We start from the raw sequence: 20,048 nt of genomic DNA, 5'->3' as shown, positions 1-20,048 counted from the left end.
ACCTGGTATGATTAGCAACATTTAGAATCATTGAGTGCAAGAATCCATCATATGGAACATTCGCCAGGATAGTTGATAGTCTAGGCCATAAAACACACCTTAACAAATTTAAAAGAATAGAAAACACACAATGTCTGCCGTCAAACCACAATGGAATTAAATTAGAAATCAATAACAGAAAGACAGCTGAGTGCAAAGAGCCAGAAGGAATCTTAAAAATCAGGTAGCCAGTCACTTCCTTCTCCAGAAAAGTTAAGTAACTTGGCTAGGGCTGCATAGCAAGTCCATGCCAGAGCCTGGAGGAGGACCCCATAACCTGCAGCCTGGTCCAACATTCTTTTCTCTACCCCAGGTACCACTCAGGAGTTTCACAAGTAGTGCTGTCAGCTTTTTAAAGGGGGTTCTACTCTGATTTTCCTCCTATCCTTGGAGAGTATTTGGAAAGAGATGCACAGAAGAGAAAGTTTTTTTTTAAAAAAAGTTAAATAAAACCCCTTTCTCCGCTCCCTTCCAGTTAGTAGTGTATGTGCTAAAAGGAGGTGGGGGGAATTATCGTGACACCAGGATCATGCCACCATCCTTGACCATCTGTGGGAAGGAGGACTGCTTGCTTCTCCCAGACTTTGCTTCCAAGACGTCCCATCACATCACAGAAACATCCAGGACTTCATTGAATCCAGGCCCTGGGTGGAATTATTGAGAGCAGAAGAGCCAGGACTGAACTGGACCTGATGTTACAGGATCCTAGAAAATCAGGGCTGAGAATTAGAAACCTTCCAATTCAACCCCTTTCCCCATTTTATAAATATGCAAGTGGTGGAACAGTGTTCATTCCATCATCGTTATCAGTACCATCGCTGTCATCATTTGTTAAATATCCTTATGTTGGGCCCTTCAAGTATATTATCATATATAATCCTTACAACAGAATCTTGAGGAGGGTATTATCCCCATTTTACAGAGGGGAAAACCGAGGCTCAGAAAAGTGAAGTAATATATCCCAGATAACTACAGGCAGAGCTACATTATTTCACAAATTAGGGGCTAGGATTAGAGCAGCTGGTCTCCTTGTCTGATGGTGTCTTTTGTTATTTCATGATGCCTCGTGGGAAAGCATAAAGGGAGAAAAAAAGAGACCCAATTAAGACAAGTGCTTCATTTCCTCTGTATCTAAGTAGTTCCTCAGTGAGCACCTGGTGTTTATTGGCTGTCCCTCCTCCAGCCAGATTAGGGCATTGTGACAAACTTAGGCGCTCCCCTGACTACTCTTTCACTAAACAATACTCAACAACAATTTATTGGGGGTCATTTATGCGCCAGTCACTGTGCTGCTGACAAAACACGGGACCAAATGAGTACACACACAGAGACCTCCAATTAGAGCAAAGCAAAATGCTTTAGTTTTAGTTTTAGAAAAAAACTATTCCACAGGCTACCAGCTAGGAACATCAGACATATTACCAGCCAGGAAGGGCAAGAGTGGAAGTCACAGGGCCATGTTTAAGTTTTGGCTGGACCACTGTTGGTTGTGAACCTTGGGAAAGTCCCTTAGCCTTCCTGAGTCCCTCTGAGCTTCCTTTTTCTCATCTGTAAAATAAGGATTAAAATCCATACCCCGGAGGAACTGAAAGAAAGGACACAAACGCACTCAAGGCTGTGTTAGGGCAAAGGAAATGATGCACATATTTACATGAGTATTTCTGCAGATCTCAAATCTCCGTGTTGTTGGTTGTGCCTTGATGATTATCTTGCTATATCAGTCTTCCTGCTGAAACCAAGAAGGACTTTTTCCCCCAGTGACTCGAGCAAAACCCTGACTCTACCAAAATATCCAAGGGTAGAACAGGGACTTTATTCCTACCTGTACCTTTCTTCTCCTGGGATCCTTTAGATCAGGGCCGTCCAGTAGAATATTCTGCAGTGAGGGAACTGTTGCCCATCACACATGGCTTTTGAGCCCTTGAAATATGGCCAGTGCGACTAAGAAACTGGACTTTATGTTTTATTTAATTTTCATTAATTTAAGTACCCACAAGTCCTGAGTCTGAGGGCACACGACTGCCTGGGTCCTGCTTAAGGAAACACCCTCCCCTCCCCTGCCTGGTTTGTTTTTACCTCACAAAAATCCACCTGCAGGAAGCAAAAATTATTCTCTTCTCCTGTTGATTAATTCTGTGGTTCCCAGACTCCAGTATGCATGAGAATCAGCTGGAGATCTTGATAAAGCAGTTTCTTGGGCCTACCCTCAGAGATTCCACTCCCGTAGGTCTGGGATGGGACCCAAGATGTTCATTCCTGGCACATTCCCAGGTGTTGCTGATGCTGCTGGCCCAAGGACTACACTTTGAGAACTGTGGCTTAATTAACATCTTAGAGACAGCTGTGCTGTAGTGGAATCAGTAGACCCTGGCGGCCTGCTTGGACCTAAACCTCTGGGGTAATGGTTCTTCTCAACAATAGCTGCTCTTTGGAATCACCTGGGGAGCCTTTGAAATTCTTGGTGACCAGTCCCCACTCCAGACCAGTTAAATTCGAATCTCTGTGTGTATGAGCTACACATAGTGCTTTTTAAGCTTGATTTCCATCTTGCATCAAGATTAAAAACCACTGCACCAGAGACTTAGCCAAATTTCTTTTGTCTGTTAAGAGGTAACAGAATTTGCTGTTTACATCGTGAGAATCAGAGGAGACCAAATGCCAAAAAAAAAAAAAAAAAAAGTTTCGGGCGCTGACAGTCTTGCAAGAGCCAATTTGCAAATAATGTTGCCATCCCTGTTGAACTAAGATAACGCTGCTCTCTGCGGTTTGCATTCCAGTACTGTCCCACCGAACAGGCCGCTGCAGGCACCGATGCTGAGCACGTGCAACAGTTCTACAACCTCCTGACAGCCTCCATCGATGTGTCCAGAAGCTGGGCAGAAAAGATTCCCGGATTTACTGATCTCCCCAAAGAAGATCAGACATTACTTATAGAATCAGCCTTTTTGGAGCTGTTTGTTCTCAGACTTTCCATCAGGTAATTACTATGATTTTATCTTTTCTTTAGTTCTCCCCTTACTTCGAAGAAGTTGGAAACCTGCTGTGTTCATAATGGAGTCATCCATGAAGAGTTTGCTCAGGAATGAAATAGGAAATATGGTCAGGCATTAATAAAAATGGGCAGTGGCTAAGAGCACTGGCCTGGAAGCCAGGACTCGTGGGTTCTAGTGTCAGTTCCAACATGAACTTGCTGTGAGACTCTGAGAAGGTCACTGGCTTCACCTGAAATTCACTTTCCTTTGTGCAATGAGGAGGTTAGATCTGTTGATCTCTGAAGCCCATTGCAGTTCCAACATTCTATGATTCTAGGAAGATTCTCTCATGGTGCATAAGGTATTTCCTGGCAGGCGAGTATTTATATTGAACATTGCATTTACCTCATGGGTTTCTATGTAACAAGTTACTGTTCTAGTATGCCAGATGGGGCTCTAAAGAGTTCCCACAGCTTCTCAACCCCCAGTGTTTACTCCAAGCCAATAGCTTCTGGATCAAAAGATGTGCTTCAACCTATCCTACTCGGTGACACCAAAGACAAAGAGGCAGTGATTTTTCAAAAAGCTGGAACCCCGGATCTAAGCTTCTCTCTAAGCTTTTCATACTGTGTTACCAGAAGCTCTAGTGTAAAGTGCAGATTCCCGTGCCTCATTCCCAGCCATTTTGGTTTAGAGCTACCTTGAAAGAAGTCCAGAAATCTGCCTTTTAAACTCATGCTCCAGTGATTCTGATGCCAGTGGCCTGAGGTCCAGGTTTTAAACTCTGAGGCTGAACCATGCTGTCTGTGTGTGCCTCTGTGGCAGGATCTGTAGGAGAGACAGAGGTGAAATTACAGCTAAGGAGTCAGTAGTTAGCATAATTACAGCCAATCTGCTGTGCACAGGATCCAAGGTAGCAATGGGACTGTCCTCTATTAGGCAGGCAGCAAAGGATTAAGTAAGGAATAAGCTCCATGCAGGCAGGTGCCATCTATGCACTTTTCACCAAGTTTTCTCCAGTGCCTGGCTCCAAGAATGGCACATACTTTCTAAGTCTTTCTAAGGAAAGACTTGCTAAGTGAATGAATGAATAAAGCTACTCATCCAAGAAGTACAAATAAAGAGGTATTAACTTGTTAATGTAGTAGGCCGAAAGAGAAAAATATGTAGCAAGGGACTTCAAAATTAAAGGAAAGGTAAGATTCAAGGAAGGACCATAGAGAATTCAGAACTAGCTACACCTAATACTGGTTGAGCTCCTCCTGTGTCCCAGGTAGTGTGCATGGGCTCTCAGAGCCTTTATTTAATTCCCACAGCAATCTTAGGAGGTAGTAATCAGAATTCCTGTTTTATAGATATGGAAAAGGAGAGATGAAAGGAGTGCCCTCAGCCTCACAGCTAAGTGGTGATGTCTAGATGTTCCAGGACAGCTTCCATGAGAGAGAAATGAGATGATGATGGACATAATATGAACTATCAGGCAGTTTTAGAAATAGCCCTCCACAGATCCACTGTTGAAAGTACAGAGGGATACAAAAAAAACGATTATTTTTTATTCGGGTCACTTTTTATTTTTGTGATTGACTTCTGGCAGTTGCAAGGACCGGGTGTTCTTGGAGTCTGCACGATGGAATTGTAGTGTCTAGTCTCAGGTCTTATCAGTTTTTGACATTTAAGAATAAGAGGGAGAAGTCCTGGCCAAGGAGCCCTGAAGGGAACAGAATCGTGTTCACCACAGAAAGAGGCGGTGCCTGGGGTTTCACTTCCATACTTCCTGAGTGCCTCTCCTCTGTCTCCCATCCATGGTGGGACAGTAACTGATTCTGGTAATAAGAGAGCGGTGCTCCATCCCCAGCTCCCCAGAGCTGATGCTCACGGAGAAAGTTAGCACAGACAAGTGGCGGTGGTTGTTGATCCCAGGAGCACAGTCTTTTTTTTTTTTTTTTTAAGATTTTATTTATTTACTCATGAGGGACACAGAGAGAGAGAGAGGCAGAGACACAGGCAGAGGGAGAAGCAGGCTCCATGCAGGGAGCCCAATGAGGGACTCGATCCCGGGTCTCCAGGATCACGCCCTGGGCCAAAAGCAGGTACTAAACCACTGAGCCACCCAGGGATCCCCCAGGAGCACAGTCTGTTCATCAAGACGATCTGGGTAGAGGGCACCTGGGTGGTTCTATGGTTGAGTGCTGCCTTCGGCTCATGTCGTGATCCCAGGGTCCTGGGATCCAGTTCCACATCGGGCTCCCCACAGGGAGCCTGCTTCTCCCTCTGCCTGTGTCTCTGCCTCTCTCTCTGTTTCTCTCATGAATAAATAAATAAAATCTTTTTAAAAAAAGAGTATCTGGGCAAGTTCCATGACACCACACCGAGTTCTGAACACTGCCCAATGGCTGTTTAGGTGCCTTTGTGTTCTGATGTTGGACAGATTGAACACACCTGTTTGATGTGTCTCTGTCTTCCACCCCTGCCCCCCCCCGCCCCCGACGTTGTATTGTAGGTCGAACACTGCTGAAGATAAGTTTGTGTTCTGCAATGGACTTGTCCTGCATCGACTTCAGTGCCTTCGTGGATTTGGGGAGTGGCTCGACTCCATTAAAGACTTTTCCTTAAGTTTGCAGAGCCTGAACCTTGATATCCAAGCCTTAGCATGCCTGTCAGCGCTGAGCATGATCACAGGTAAGCACCACCCTGGTCACTGAAGTGACCGTGTCCCCCTCCCTCTCCTCTCCTGTGTTAAAGGTGGATTCTGGCTTTGCCTGTGACACACACACACACCCCAGAAATTACGGAAAACGACTGCCACTTTTCTAAAATCTGTTAAGTTTAACCTAGTTTAAACAAAGAAACATATTTTTTGCAACTTATTGTCATGAACCTTCAGGAAAAATCTAAATTTCCACAGAAGCTCGTTGCCAATTGGAGCACCTGCTTCAGGGTTATTTTTACATGAGGTTTTTGAAGGAAGTTTACCTTAAGCAGCCTGTTCCTATGAGGCAGAGGGGCGAGTTCTCCCCGCTCCCTAGTCCTTGGCAGGTGACCCAAAGTAAAAGCAAAACACTGCACGTGTATAAAACATACCTTTACTTATTTGTTTAGGACTTGATTTAACAACTTTGGTTGGCAGAGAAGTGAGAAAAATGGATATTTGTAAAAAGCAAAAATGACTCAACAACAGTTTTTAAAAGTTAAGAACCAGAAGCATAAAACATATTCAATTAGTGTATTATGCGTTGCTCCACCTAGATGCCTCTCCCTTTCTATCTTTTGGGAGATAAAGGTTCCCATGGCAGAATGAGAAAGAGAAAGGCACTCGGTTGAGAGAAACTGTGCCATCTCCCCAGGGCTGCCCTCAGGGCCCCAGGCCCCAGCTTCCTTTGCCCCCTCACACATGCAGAGTTTCCTGCTCAGTCTCATCCTTCTCATCAGACTGGGACCCGGTGAGCCAGTGACAGCGGATGGAAGCTTCAGGAGAGGCTCATCCCACCTGGGGCTCACCTTCCCCGGGGAGGAGGGCTCACTTCCTTTTCATCAGAGCCAAGCATGAGCTAGGCTGTTGGGACTAGGAATTAAGGTTCAGATTTGCTACACTCTTAGCTGCAGAAAACATGTTTTTCAGGCAGGTGATGAACTTCACAGAGGACCAAACAGATCCTTTGAGACCAGTGGGCCCTTTTTTCTCATGCATCAGAAATGGACATTACTTACATGTACCTTCTTGGGACATCTGTTAACTAAAGTGAGATGTATCTGAGGACCTTCAGAGGCTAGCCTGGGTCATCATTTAATGGTTTCCATGCAGGCAAAGAAAATGTATGGTAGGAATCAGACACTAGCATGTTCTTTCAGTATTCCAGGTGGGACCCCACTTCCTCCTGGGCTTTGGTCCTAGATAAGAAATTCCCTTCTTTTGATGGGGCTTGCCAGAGATTTCCACGGGAGCCATTAATGAAGCAAAAACAAGGCTACCTCCCAGAGTATGAATTCCATTGAGAGGGCTCTCCCATGGCTCGCAGGAGCACCTGAAGTAAAGAGGCACAGTTCATGCACAAGTGTGACAGTCCCCACCTGGAGATATTGGGCAGCTCAGTGCAGAGAATGTGGAAAAGGAATTAGGAGAAGGTGATATGAGTCCCGCCTCTGCCTCCAGTCTGCTGTGTGTCCTGCCATTACAGCTGCTAAGCCCACCGCCCTTGATGTGGGGATTGCTCATAGAGAAGGCAATTGGGCTTAGCAGAAACAAGCATGGACTGCAGAATCCTGCACCCCCAGGTTGCAGTCTGGGGCCCTGTATTGAATAAGCGTGTGTTATTCAGCAATGCATCTCATTTCTCTGGACTGCAGTTACCCCATCTTAAAATGGGGATCCACAACACTTAGTCTGTGAGGCAGCAGTAAGGATTATGGGAAAGTAGGTTTGTGATGCAGCCAAACTGGATTCAGAATAGTAGACACTCAGTCCGCGTGCATTCCCTCCTGGAATGATAGTGACAAAGACCCCCTCAAAGTAGGCATATGCCTGTCCCTTCCCCTTGGAAGCCCCAGGGAGTCCAGAATCAAACTCGGTGGCATAAAGACATGGGTGGGAGCTTTAGGAGGTATTTTGTTTGGTGAATATATCCTTGGATGCTCGAGAGGCTCCAAGGAGGACATGATATGGAAAAATGAAGCTGCACTCACCAACAGCATGGGCACAGCAAGCCATATCCTTCATGGGACAGTTCTACGTCCCACCAGCCTGTTGTCCTTGCTAGGGTTAATACCCACAGGAAAAACGAGCTCCTCTTCTCTCATTTCTGGACCTTGCAGTACTTTGTGATTTGCTGTTGGGAGGGGGGTGGAAATGTGCAAAAGCATCAGGAAATGGCATAAAAAGTGATGTCTGGAAAACAGCAGCATGCCTTGTTGCAGATACTAATTTCCATTTGAATATGGGCTCCCATGAAATCCCAACTTTGGAATAAGCTCCACTGATTATACAGACTGATGGCAAGACTATGATCAGGTGGGCTAGTGGTATCACAAACCTCATCCCAAAATTGTCTGCTCCTAAACCCACAGGGAAGAACTCATGACAAGGAAACGAGCTGTTAGAAGTTTAACCAGTCTCTTTTCTAGGAAAATTATTAAGAATCTGGGCAGTATTAGAAGTTTCATACACAAGGCTTTTATTTTCTACTTCTTTTTTTCTGCTTCTTCTACTTCTCTCTAGGCCTCCTTGTGAAAAACTAGGTGATTAGGTGGGGCAGGAAATGGTTTCTTTCAGATCACTCTCCTTCTCCACAGTTGTGGTTGTCAAATGTTTTTAAGTCCCCAGTTTATCTGCCCTAACTGTCTTCTTTCACCAGTGCCTCATCCCTGACATGGGAGCAACAGAAATGCTTTGCTTCTGATGGGATACCAGGGAGGTGAAGTGTGGTAACTTAATTATGTTTAATACATAAGAAGACCCCCAAACAGAAAGTTAGTGTAGAGTTATGGTTTTATAAGTATCCATTCATTAAATAAATATTGAGGACCTACTATAGGCCAGGCTTGGTGTCAGTCTCTCAAGATGCAAAGATAGGCCATCCATCAATTCTACTGTCAGAAAGGGTATGGCCTTCTAAGAAGTCATATGTGATTATGATACAATGAACTCAATGTGTGGTGGTTAGTGTCCAAGTCCTTAAAAGCAATAGATTCAGTGCAGGGGATGTCTGGATTACTTCTCACTTGTTTTGGTCAGAGAAAGGTGGAGGTGCTGGTCATGAATGGCTTCCCAAGGAGGTAGCATGTAGCCATGGGAAGATACAGAGGCAGGACATTCCAGATCAAGGAAATAGCATCACAAGGGCTTCAGCACCTGTAGGGAAAAGCAAGTGCAGTGGCATTGCATTGCACATGTGTTAAATCACACATATAATCTCGATAGAAAGAAGAACCAAAAGAGTGCAGGCTAAATACTCCAAGTGTGTCTATCCTGGAGTGAGCATGAGAGAGAAGACCTGAATCCACAGTGGGTCCTGGGCTTGGGCTCTCTGTTTCCAGTGGTTAGAGCTGCACTTTGAGGAAATTTAAAGCATTTCCAGGGAAAAGATTGATTCAATGTGATATTTATCTTATGGCCTGCTTTTATGCTCTAGCCTCAGAGTAAAATACCTCTCCCATATAGTGAAAAGGGAAATAAGATCAGGAAGGACGTTTTAGACCAGATGGTGGAAGGAATCTTGAGTGCCCAAATGCCATTTGGCATTGCTACACTAAAAGACTATTCTCCATGGCTTTCTTTTCCCTCTCAGGTCTTCTGTCAAGTGAGAAAATGACTCCTTTCTCTTATCCCTGTAGTCTTTTTCCTGATCTTGTTGGAACATGAATTCTAAGGTTGAGGAGCAGGAAGGAAGGATGGACCAATGGGCAGAAAGCAATGAACAATGACATAGAAGAACCGGGCAGATGGTTGGTCCTGCCATGTCCTCTACCACCTGTCTTCCCAGAGCTGCCCTGCTCATTCTAAATGGTTACCTGGTTACCCCGTTTTTATATCATATATAGCCATCAGCTACATTGCAGAAGAAAACTAAGGACAGTATCATTTTTTTTAAAGTAGAGATTATCTTGGGATTTGGAGATTGGAGATCTTCACTCTGCTACTGCCTGCCTGTGTAGTCTTGGACTAATTCCTTATGCAATCTCTCTCTTTTTTTTTCTTACACTCTCTGAATCTCAGTTTTCTCATTTTTCACAGAGATAATTATGTCTACTTGTAAGTTTCCTATAAAGATTAAATGAGCTAATGTGTACTTTGAAGAGAAAAAGATATTAGACAAATCTTCATTATGATTATCCTAAATGTTGTTTTCTTACCTCAAGAAGAGCTAACTATTCTCCTGAGAATCCATAACAATTTCCTGTGTCCCTACAATTCCACATACACATTATATTAAGTAATTTATTTGTGTCTCTTCTTTTCTAACTAGACTGTGGGTTTCTTTAAGGCCAGGGAGAGTCTTATTCATCTTTATAATTACTTTGGCATTTAAAAGTGTTTGGCACATGGCAAATATTGGTTAAATGAATGGGTTATAAATTTCGGGAAGTCTCCCAAATTAGGAAAATTAATTATTTTTAGCCTACCACTTTGTTATTAGAAAATAGTCTGAATTCCTGAGGACTACCGTATTTCAATTCAGATTAATTCAATAATATTTATTGAGCATCTGCTATGTGCCAGGCACACAATCCCTCATCCTCAAAGAGTTTGTGGTCTCCTTGGGGAGACAGACACATACTCTAATAAACCAAAGACAGACAGACTGGAAAGCATATTACAGCCTCGGCTCAGAGTGCCGACCAGCTCAGTGTCCCTGGGGACTGTCCAGCAATAAAGGATGTTCCATGTGCAATGAGAGGTAGCAGTGAGATGACTTCCCCAAGAAAGAAATGGAGCCCAGAGCAGAGCAGGAAGGTCCTGTCTGTTGGTTGGTGTTAGCTTTCCTCTTTGGCTGGAACTGTATTACTGTTGTCCTCGTGTTGGCCTGTGCCCTGAGACCTGCTCAAAAAGAGAAAGAATTGCTTTTCCTTATTGGATCTCCTGACAGCTACCCTCACCCTGTCCTCATCTCCTGCTGCTTGCCGTGGGAAAGAGAATCTGTTTCTTGTATGTGCCCAAGAGACAGAACTGGGAACTGTAAAATTCAGCTCAACATAAGAAAAACTTTGTAGTAGAAATGATTTGATTCTGGAACAAGCGGCATTGGGGAGTTAGGTGTACAGAGACTGGATGACTGGTAGGTGCAGACTGGCTCAGGCATCTCGTGGGGACCAGGACTGGCTAGAGCAGAGCTTCCCTAGCTTTCATGTGCATCAACCCACGAAGCATCTTGTTAAATTGCACTTATGATGAGGCAGATCCAGGGCAGGGCCTGAAATTCTGCATTTCTACCAAGCTGCCGGGTGATGTTGATGCTGTTGGGGTAGTGACCACATCTGAACAGAAAGGAACAATGAAAGCTATTGGTAATTAGAATTCCAGGAAGTTAATAATTTTCAAATACCCTGTGCCAGGCACTGTGCCAAGGGCTTTACATGTGCTATTTTGTTTAATGTTGTCTAGTTAGTAGATCTGGAAGGACCTGGCATGGATTACAACAGAGATGGGAAGCAGATGGACAAGCCAAGAGCTATTGAAACAGTGTAGGTAGCAGTTACTGAAGACCTAGGCCAGAGGGATTGCAGGGAGGAGCTAGATGCAAGGAACATCACAGAGATGTTCACCAGTGTTCTTACAATGGATTAACTATGATGGCCAGGGAGGAAGAATTGTTAGGCATGGTGTGGGAGCGATGGGGAGGACGGTGAAATCCTTAACAGGCAAATTCAGAGAAGCAGCCGATTTGAAGGGGGTATTAATGAGTTGAGCTGTAGACATAGAGGATACTTGCTAATATTTTTTAAGTAGTTACTATATGCGGGCATTGTCCCAAACACTTCACATGTGTTAACTCATTTACTTCTCCCCACAACCCAGGAGGCAGGTACCCTCATCAGCCCTGTTTTCACAAATGGGGAAACAGACCCAATAAGTGGCAGAGCTAGGTTTTACATCCAGGAAGTCTGACTCCAAAGCTTGTAATGTGGTAGGTTTTAGAGTTTGTGAATGTTGTCTACTGCTCATTAACTTCCAACTTCTATATTTATTCTGAGCAGCTTATGTGTTTAGTATTCATTTAATCATATTTTACAGGTCATTGTTCCTCTGTGTACATATTCACTGAACAGATAGTTATTGGTGTCTCCTCTGTACTCAGGAGGTGTAATGGTGGGCAAACACAGCCCACGCCCCTGTGGAGCTTACATTTAATGGAGAAGGCAGGCAAGAGTTAGATAGATATCTGATTCTAACCTATTATATCCTTGAAAGGGAAAAAAAAAATAGAATGCCATAGGAGAGCATGATCTAAACTGGGAGTATTACTCAGCCATTAGAAATGACAAATACCCACCATTTGCTTCGATGTGGATGGAACTGGAGGGTATTATGCTGAGTGCAGTAAGTCAATCGGAGAAGGACAAACATAATATGGTCTCATTCATTTGGGGAATATAAATATAGTGAAAGGGAATAGAGGGGAAGGGAGAAGAAATGGGTAGGAAATATCAGAAAGGGAGACAGAACATGGAAGACTCCTAACTCTGGGAAACGAACTAGGGGTGGTGGAAGGGGAGGAGGGCAGAGGGTGGGGGTGACTGGGTGGCGGGCACTGAGGGGGGCACTTGACGGAATGAGCACTGGGTGTTATTCTGTATGTTGGCAAATTGAACACCAATAAAAAATGAATTTATTATTTAAAAAAATTAATAAATAAACTGGGAGTAAAAAGGAAAGTTGCCTTGAAGAAATATTTGATCCGTAATCTAAAGGACAAGTAGCTCTTAACGAGGTGAAAAGGGAAAAACATGAGCACAGATCTTAGTAGCTCTATTATTTCACTGGATCTCTCCCTCTCCCCACCCTCTTTGCTTTCTCCCATTCCTTCCCTTTCCCCCTCCCACTCTCCCTCCCTCCTCTCTCTCCACCTCCCACCTGCTTCCGTTCCTCTCTCAGCAGAGAGGTCTGTGGCATGGATAGCTAAAATTGCATAGGAATTCAGCAGTTTCTTTGGATACTAACACCACACAGGTCAGTGTTGTCCATCTGTTTTGTTCACTGCTCTTCCCCAATGGCTATAATATTGCTAGGCACAGAATGGGCACTCGGTATGTATTTGTTGAAAGAAGTAATTAATCAGTTAGTTAAATAGGTACACAGAAAGTCAGGAGTTACAGGGAGACTGAAATCATCTCAGGATAAAGAAGAACATCCTAATATGACGTTCAAGGCATCCCAGTATAATAGAAACATGCCTAGACTTTGAGCAAAAGAAATTAGCCATTTGCTAATTTTGACTGTGAGCAAGTCACTTACTTACTTAACTCTCTGAGCCTCTCAGCCTTCTTATCTATTAAGTAAAGATCATCTTTGTCCTACCTGATTCACAAGGATATTGAGAGAGTGTGATAAAATAATCTAAGCAGAAGAGTATAATATAAAGTGCTACTAAGTCTATTGTTATTATCCAGTGGTGGGGCACTTTCTTTGTGACCTCTCATGGTAGGGATTCTTGTTTTGGGTGGGAGTGTGAACTAAATGATTCAAATCCTTTCCAACACATATGTTCTATGATTGTGACACGTAAATCCATTACTTAACCATTTCTATAAGATGCATTTTAAAGTTTTGGATACAGAAAGCTGAGTTAAATACTGACGTATTAGATAAAAATGATGTAGATCAAAGAGCAAGAAATGCCGAAGGGCTCGTTTTGTTTAATGGTGGACAAAGATCTTACACTAAAATCTGTGTGTGATTCTCTAGGAAGGGGGAAATCCGAATGTCCAATTTTCCCCAGAATTGATGAGGTCTCTGTATATCAGCATTGCAACCATGTTTACCAGACACCGAAAAGAAAAGAAGTCCTTAAATGAAAACGTCAGTGATTGGGGGTTTTAAGGAATTTCAGATTACTAGGAAGGTCCCAGCCACTTAGTGACTCCCTAGTGATTTGGAAATCTTGCTGGCTGCTGGCAGTAGTTTGCATGGAGACTGAATTTTATCTCAGCCCTTTTGAAAAAGTAAAGAAACCACAAATCCAGTAGCTGTTCAAAACAACAAAGAAGGTGCCTTTGGCTTCTAACAGGAGTGTCTCTGAATTCCTCAAGGAATTCCAGGCCTAGGGTTGATCCAGCTGGCAGGGAGGTATCGATCTCCACTTGAATTCACTGAATAAATAATGGTTGCCATAGTTATTGAGCAGTCACAACTGGTTGGAGAGCAGGGAAAACTCTGAGGCACCTTCTGTGAGTTTGGCCATGAGAAAGTCTAGTTATAAGGTTCTGTAATCAACCCCCTCCCCAAATCCAGCCAATACCATTCTCTGTTTCTTTATCCTGAAAACGAATATGGGATCTTGAATGCAACGCAAGACATGGGCACTGAAAAGAAGGCACTCGTTAAATCAATGGATTGGTTATTTTATTCTGGGAAAAAGCATCTTTCCCTAGGTTCGGAACCTAATTTGCCATAGCTCACTATTAATAGACATTATTATCAGCAAGATGACTGTTTGAGCATGTTACAGCTACTAGAGAGACCAAATCCCAGGTTGTTTTATGTTAACAGTTTAATATACAAATACTGCTAACTTGGGAATTTTAAAAGAAAGGAAAAGAGTTATCTGACAATCTCATATTCTCACTTTTCTGTTTCTGTTCACCCTTCTTTATATGCAGAAATAAATTTTGCATAGATGTCATCCCAGCTTAGATGCCGTTTTATATTCTGTTCTTTCTTTTATGCGATATATGTTTTTCCATGTTGCTTGACAGCCTTCATATCTGTCCTTTCTGATGCCTACATTTATGTGCATATACCATTTTTGACTTAATAGTTCTCTTTTCTTCCACCCCTTATCTTTTTCCCAGTTTTTTAAATAGATACTGCAACCCTAAATGTCTTCATGCATACAGTTTATTCTTCTGCTGAATTTTTCCTTCAGATAAGTTCCCAAGAGTGGGATTACTTGGGCAGAGGCTATGAACATTTTACAGTTCTTGAAGTTTACTGCCAAACTTGCAGTCTGCTTTTCTGTTTTGGTGGCAGGGCAGAGGGGAGAGGGAGGTGGAATAAGAGTTTCGAAGGAACACCGTTGCAGGCAAAATTACTCTTGAAGGTCACTCCTGGGTGTGTCTTTTGAGACTAAACAGAGAGACTACGTATATAGTAAAGATAAACATAGAGGACAGGTTTTCACCTAGGCTGATTAGCTAATAGTTCCTGGGAAAAGCAAAATCATGCACTACAAAGCTTGAGAAGTAGGGGACTTTGTTGCCTTTTGTTTGACCTGTGGTTGCCAACCATTTGCTGTTTGTCAGGCATTGTTGCAGGCGCTGACTGTACCATGCATGGAGCACTCTGCAGTTGGTAGAAAGTTGGTAGCATCATCTTAGTTGAGCCTGTCAATACCCATAGAAGTGGGTTTTATTATAACTATACTTCTTCTTTCAATGTTTTGTGTAGTATGTAGGGCACAAAGAAAAGAGGAACCTGGCAGGCTTAGCCCGTAGAGTATGCAACTCTTGATCTCAGGGTTGTGAGTCTGAGCCCTACATTGGGTGTACAGATTCCTTAAAAATAAAATCTTGGGGAGAGGAGCTGGGTGGCTTAGTTGCTTAAATGTCCGACTCTTGATTTCAGCTCAGGTTGTGATCTCAGAGTTGTGAGATGGAGCCCAGAGTCAGACTCGAAGCCAGGCATGGAGCCTACCTAAGATTCTCTCTTCCCCTCTGCCCTTCCCCCACCAGCCTGCCTTCTCACCCGCACTCTCACACACATGTGTACATATACACGTGCATACTCTTCTTTAAAAAAATTAAAAATTAAAATTAAATAAAATCTTTTTTAAAAAGAGGTACACAGAGAGGAATAAAGAAGAATACAATAAAGACTTGTGTATCTACCACCCACCCTGTAATCCCCATTTTCCTACAAAGACATGGTCCTAAGAGATTAAGTCACATGGCTAGTAGTAAGTAACAGAACCAAAACTGGAACCCAGCTCCGTCTGACTGCACATCCAGTGCCCTTTTCTCTATATTATGGTGCATCAAGATGAGACACCCACAAGTTACAGCCAACTGAGATGCCACTGGCAATTTTCATGGTTGTAATTTAATGTAATTATAACACATCAGAGCTAGAAGGGACCTTAGAGGTCATTAAATCCAACCTCCTCCTTTTAAGATAAGCCTTAAACCTATGGAAGAATGCAGATCTCCTGGTCCCTGGGCCTCCTTTGATTTAGGACAAGAGGGAAAAAAAAATGTCTGGATATTGCTCCACTTTGCTAATTGATTTTTTTGTTTTAAGGAAACAACTTCCCTAACAAAAATATCCCCAAGAGGATTAAGAGTACACTTATCTTGATGAGCACAGAGTAATGTATAGAATTGTTGAATCACTGAACACTTTTGTACACCTGAAACTAATATAATGCACATTAATTATACTGGAATTTTAAAAAATGAGAAAGCATATATCCCCAACTGAAAAAATAAACGTAGGAAAAATTAGACACTGTTGCTTGATTTCCCTTTGGAAGGATGTCTTCGATTTCATGAGAATTATTGTTTTACATGTAAATATACTTAGAATAAAAACCCTGACTAACTAGGGCCAAGACCTTCTCTCAGGAAAGAGGCTTTGGTATCTAAATGTTGAGGGAGAGCAGAGTGATTTATACTGGATGTGATGCTCCTTTCTGATTAGAGATGCAACATTGCTCTGTGGCAGGAGGACAAAATGTGCCTCAGGAAACTGAGTTCAGATCAGTTTAGCAGCTTTTAGCAGCCAAAATTTAGACTTTGGGAAAATCACTTAACATTAAAATAAAATGGGAGATCATAATATTTAACCTGTGGATCACTTTATATATTGTTTTATAAAACATGAGATACAGGTGTTCATGTCTTGCTACATTGTAAAGTCCCTGCAGTGCCTCTTTCAGGGCCTCTTCCCTTCTCTTTGACTTTTCCATCTCCACAGCAGGAAGACGCGTGTATTTTGTACAGAGTGCCAGGTGTAGGACAATAGGTGTTTCAAGGGGGAGTGAAAAACAGGGAAAAGAAAAGCTGGATTCTTCTCAATGCTGGTTAGCATGAAAACATAAGAATGTGCTTTGTGCTGGGTCTTGTGGGGCAGCCCCTGCATTAGCAAATGGAACTTACAGATCCCCCTTCCCCATCTTAACAGATGGGGACATTAATTCACTTTCCTCGATGTGTTTCTTTGTCACTCTGAAAAAAGAGTTGCTTTCTGATAGGACTTTTATAGGATAATGTATGCAAAGTAATAACCACTCTGTCATTCATTCAATGTGACTATGTGCCAGGAACTGTGTGCTTCACCTAAGTTGGTCCTCCCAGAAACCCTAAATTAGGGACAGTTATTATCTTCACTTTATAAGGACACTGGGGCGCAGAAAGTCAGAGGCTAACTCAGGAGCACACAGTGAGGAAGTGGTAGGACTGGGATTCGAACCCTGATGCCATTTGATAACAAAGGCTATGAGTTACCTCTAAGATGGAGGTACTTGGATTCAAAAATGCCATCCCAACTGGTAGAAGACACAGACCTCAATTTGGGATTCAAAGTCTCTTAAGATGAGGCTGTCTACTGGGTGTTATATAAGACCGATGAATCACTGACCTCTACCTCTGAAACCAATAATACATTATATGTTAATTAATAAAATTTAAATTTTAAAAAACTTTGCTAAAATGAGAAATTAAAAAGAAGATGGGGATGCCTAGGGCGCCTGAGTGGCTCAGTCAGCTCAGTGTCTGCCTTCGGCTCAGGTCATGATCTCAGGGTCCTGCATAAAGTTCCCTCCTCAGCAAGGAGTCTGTTTCTCTCTCTCTCTTCCTCCTCTCTCTCTCTTTCTTTCACAAATAAATAAATAAAATCTTAAAAAAAAAAGATGGGGTACCTGGTTGGCTCAGGCAGTAGAGAGCATCCAACTCTTGATCTCAGGGTCATGAGTTCAAGCCCCATGTTGGGCGTGGAGCCTATTTAAAAAAAATAAAATAAAATAAAGAAAACCCAAAGTCTCTTAAGATGTAACATCCTCCTAAACTTGCCCTTTTCTATCCCTCTACAGAACGACATGGGTTAAAAGAACCAAAGAGAGTGGAGGAGCTATGCAACAAGATCACAAGCAGCTTGAAAGACCACCAGAGTAAGGGACAGGCTTTGGAGCCCAGCGAGCCCAAGGTCCTGGGCGCCTTGGTAGAACTGCGCAAGATCTGCACCCTGGGCCTCCAGCGCATCTTCTACCTGAAGCTGGAAGACTTGGTGTCTCCACCTTCCATCATCGACAAGCTCTTCCTGGACACCCTGCCTTTCTGAACGGGAGCCGCCTGGCACCTACTTGCTAAGCAGCAGAGGAATGGGTCTGGACGCCTATTGTTTTCTGTCCTTCCTTAAGAGAAAAAGCAGCTCCTGTAGAAAAGACTTTTTTTTTTCTGGCACTTTTCCTTACAACCTAAAGCCAGAAAACTTGCAGAGTATTGTGTTGGGGTTGTGTTTTATATTTAGGCTTTGGGGTTGGTGTGGGAGGGGAGGGTAGAGTTCATGAGGGTTTTCTAAGAAATTGCTAACAAAGCACTTTTGGACGATGCTATCCGAGCAGGAAAAAAAAAAAGGATAATATAACTGTTTTAAAACTCTTTCTGGGGAATACAATTATAGTTGCTTTGTATTTAAAAACAAGAACAGCCAACGGTTGTTCGCCAGGGTAGGATGTGTCTTGAGGTTGATCTTTAGAATACACTTCCTGTATCAAGGGTATGTATGTGGTGCAAAGAAGGCAGAAATTCTCTCTTCTTAATTTCTTTCTTCCTTTATTTTATTTTAACAAATGGTGAAAGATGAGGATTACCTATAAATCAGACATAGCAAAATGATAATGGCTGTTCGCTTCCATATACAAGTGCAATTTTTAAAGTGCTGTCTTACTAAGTCTTGTTTATGAACTCTCCTTTCTTTTATATGGAAATAAAAAGGAGGCAGTCATGTTGGCAAATGACACGTGTTCATTTTCCTAGCAGAGGCTTTGTCCACCTGCCCTGTAGAGCGCTTCTGAGGAATGGTCCATCCGAGATTTTAGGCCACTCTTAGTGGATCCAGAGCTCTGCCCTGATGCCCAGCTGTCCTGAAAGGGGCTCAGATTATAAAATGGATTGCATACAGCCCTGTTGGTTGTGTTCTATCAACTGAGACAGAGTTCCCTAAAGTTGCTCCAGTTAATAGCAACCAACTGGCACATTCATTCAGAAGCCCCAGGAGCATCCAGCGAGTCTCAAGGGTTTGATTCCTAAATAAGAACATACAAATAACTGATCATACAGGGTAAACACCAGAGGTAATAAGATTTTTAAAATATATATAATTTAATTTTTGTTATTGGTGACAAGGACAATTTTGGAGAGCAAGCGAGTCTTATTTTAAAAAATAATAGTATGAATGTGACTACTAGACAGGATTAGTGGGCTGCGTTTCAACATTCCGTGTTCGTACTCCCTTTTGTATGTTTATACTGTCGATGCCATATTACTATGAGATAATTTGTTGCATAGTGTCCTTATTTGTATAAACATTTGTATGCACGTTATATTGTAATAGCTTTGCCTGTATTTATTGCAAGACCACCAGCTCCTGGAAGCTGAGTTACAAAGTACTTAAATGGGGTGTTCACAGTAACTTGGATACACCAATTAGAAATTAAATAAACAAATATATATATATAAATATAGCAGGTTACATATATATATTTATAATGTGTCTTTTTATTAACCATTTGTACAATAAATGTTACTTCCCATGCAGTTATTTTATGATTCATTTGCAGTGACTTTTAAGGCAGTACTGTTTAGCACTTTGATATTAAAATTTTGCTTATGTTTTGCTAAATTCGAATAATGTTTGAAGATTTTTAGGTCTAAAAGTCTTTATATTATATACTCTGTATCAATCAAAATATCTTTGGCCATTTTGCTAAGAAACAAACTTTGAATGTCAAAATGATGTCACAGTAGTTTTTGTTAGCTTTAAATCATTTTTGCTTTAGTGTTTTTAAAGAAAAAAATAACAAAACTATACTGTTTATATTGTCATTAAATTATACAATCAAACAAATGCCAAATGAATTGCCTAATTGCTGCAAAGGATAACCCAGATAGCAAAGCATATATGGTTTGGTTCCCCCCTGCCCCAAGAGTCATTCTGGTATTTGATCATGTATTATGTTTGTGTGAGCTTTTATGAAAGATTATTATTTTTATATCCAGGTGATAGGGTCTGCAATGTTAGGCCCTTGGAACATTAGACTTTGCAGGGGCCTGACTTGTCAACTGGTCCCCCACACCTCTGAAACTCATAGAGGAGACAACTGGGACCCAGCG

The 20,048-nt window shown here is 42.4% G+C and overlaps 1 protein-coding gene across 3 annotated transcripts in view; it reads left to right on the top strand.

Annotated features, from left to right (window-relative positions):
* NR4A3 (nuclear receptor subfamily 4 group A member 3) overlaps window positions 1-18,269 on the top strand; it is a 37,043-nt gene extending 18,774 nt beyond the window's left edge. For all 3 annotated transcript variants that reach the window (XM_072727860.1, XM_072727862.1, XM_072727861.1), the window contains 3 exons: window positions 2,817-3,016; window positions 5,512-5,690; window positions 17,747-18,269. In XM_072727860.1, coding sequence (XP_072583961.1) covers window positions 2,817-3,016; window positions 5,512-5,690; window positions 17,747-17,994 — 627 coding nt within the window. In that variant the 3' untranslated portion in view covers window positions 17,995-18,269. The remainder of the gene's footprint in view (window positions 1-2,816; window positions 3,017-5,511; window positions 5,691-17,746) is intronic.
* The last annotated feature ends 1,779 nt before the right edge of the window (window positions 18,270-20,048 follow it).

The sequence above is a fragment of the Vulpes vulpes genome, chromosome 12 (assembly GCF_048418805.1).
Source record: "Vulpes vulpes isolate BD-2025 chromosome 12, VulVul3, whole genome shotgun sequence".
In the NCBI taxonomy this organism is placed as follows: Eukaryota; Metazoa; Chordata; class Mammalia; order Carnivora; family Canidae; genus Vulpes; species Vulpes vulpes.
This window is presented reverse-complemented; position numbering and strand designations above follow the sequence as displayed.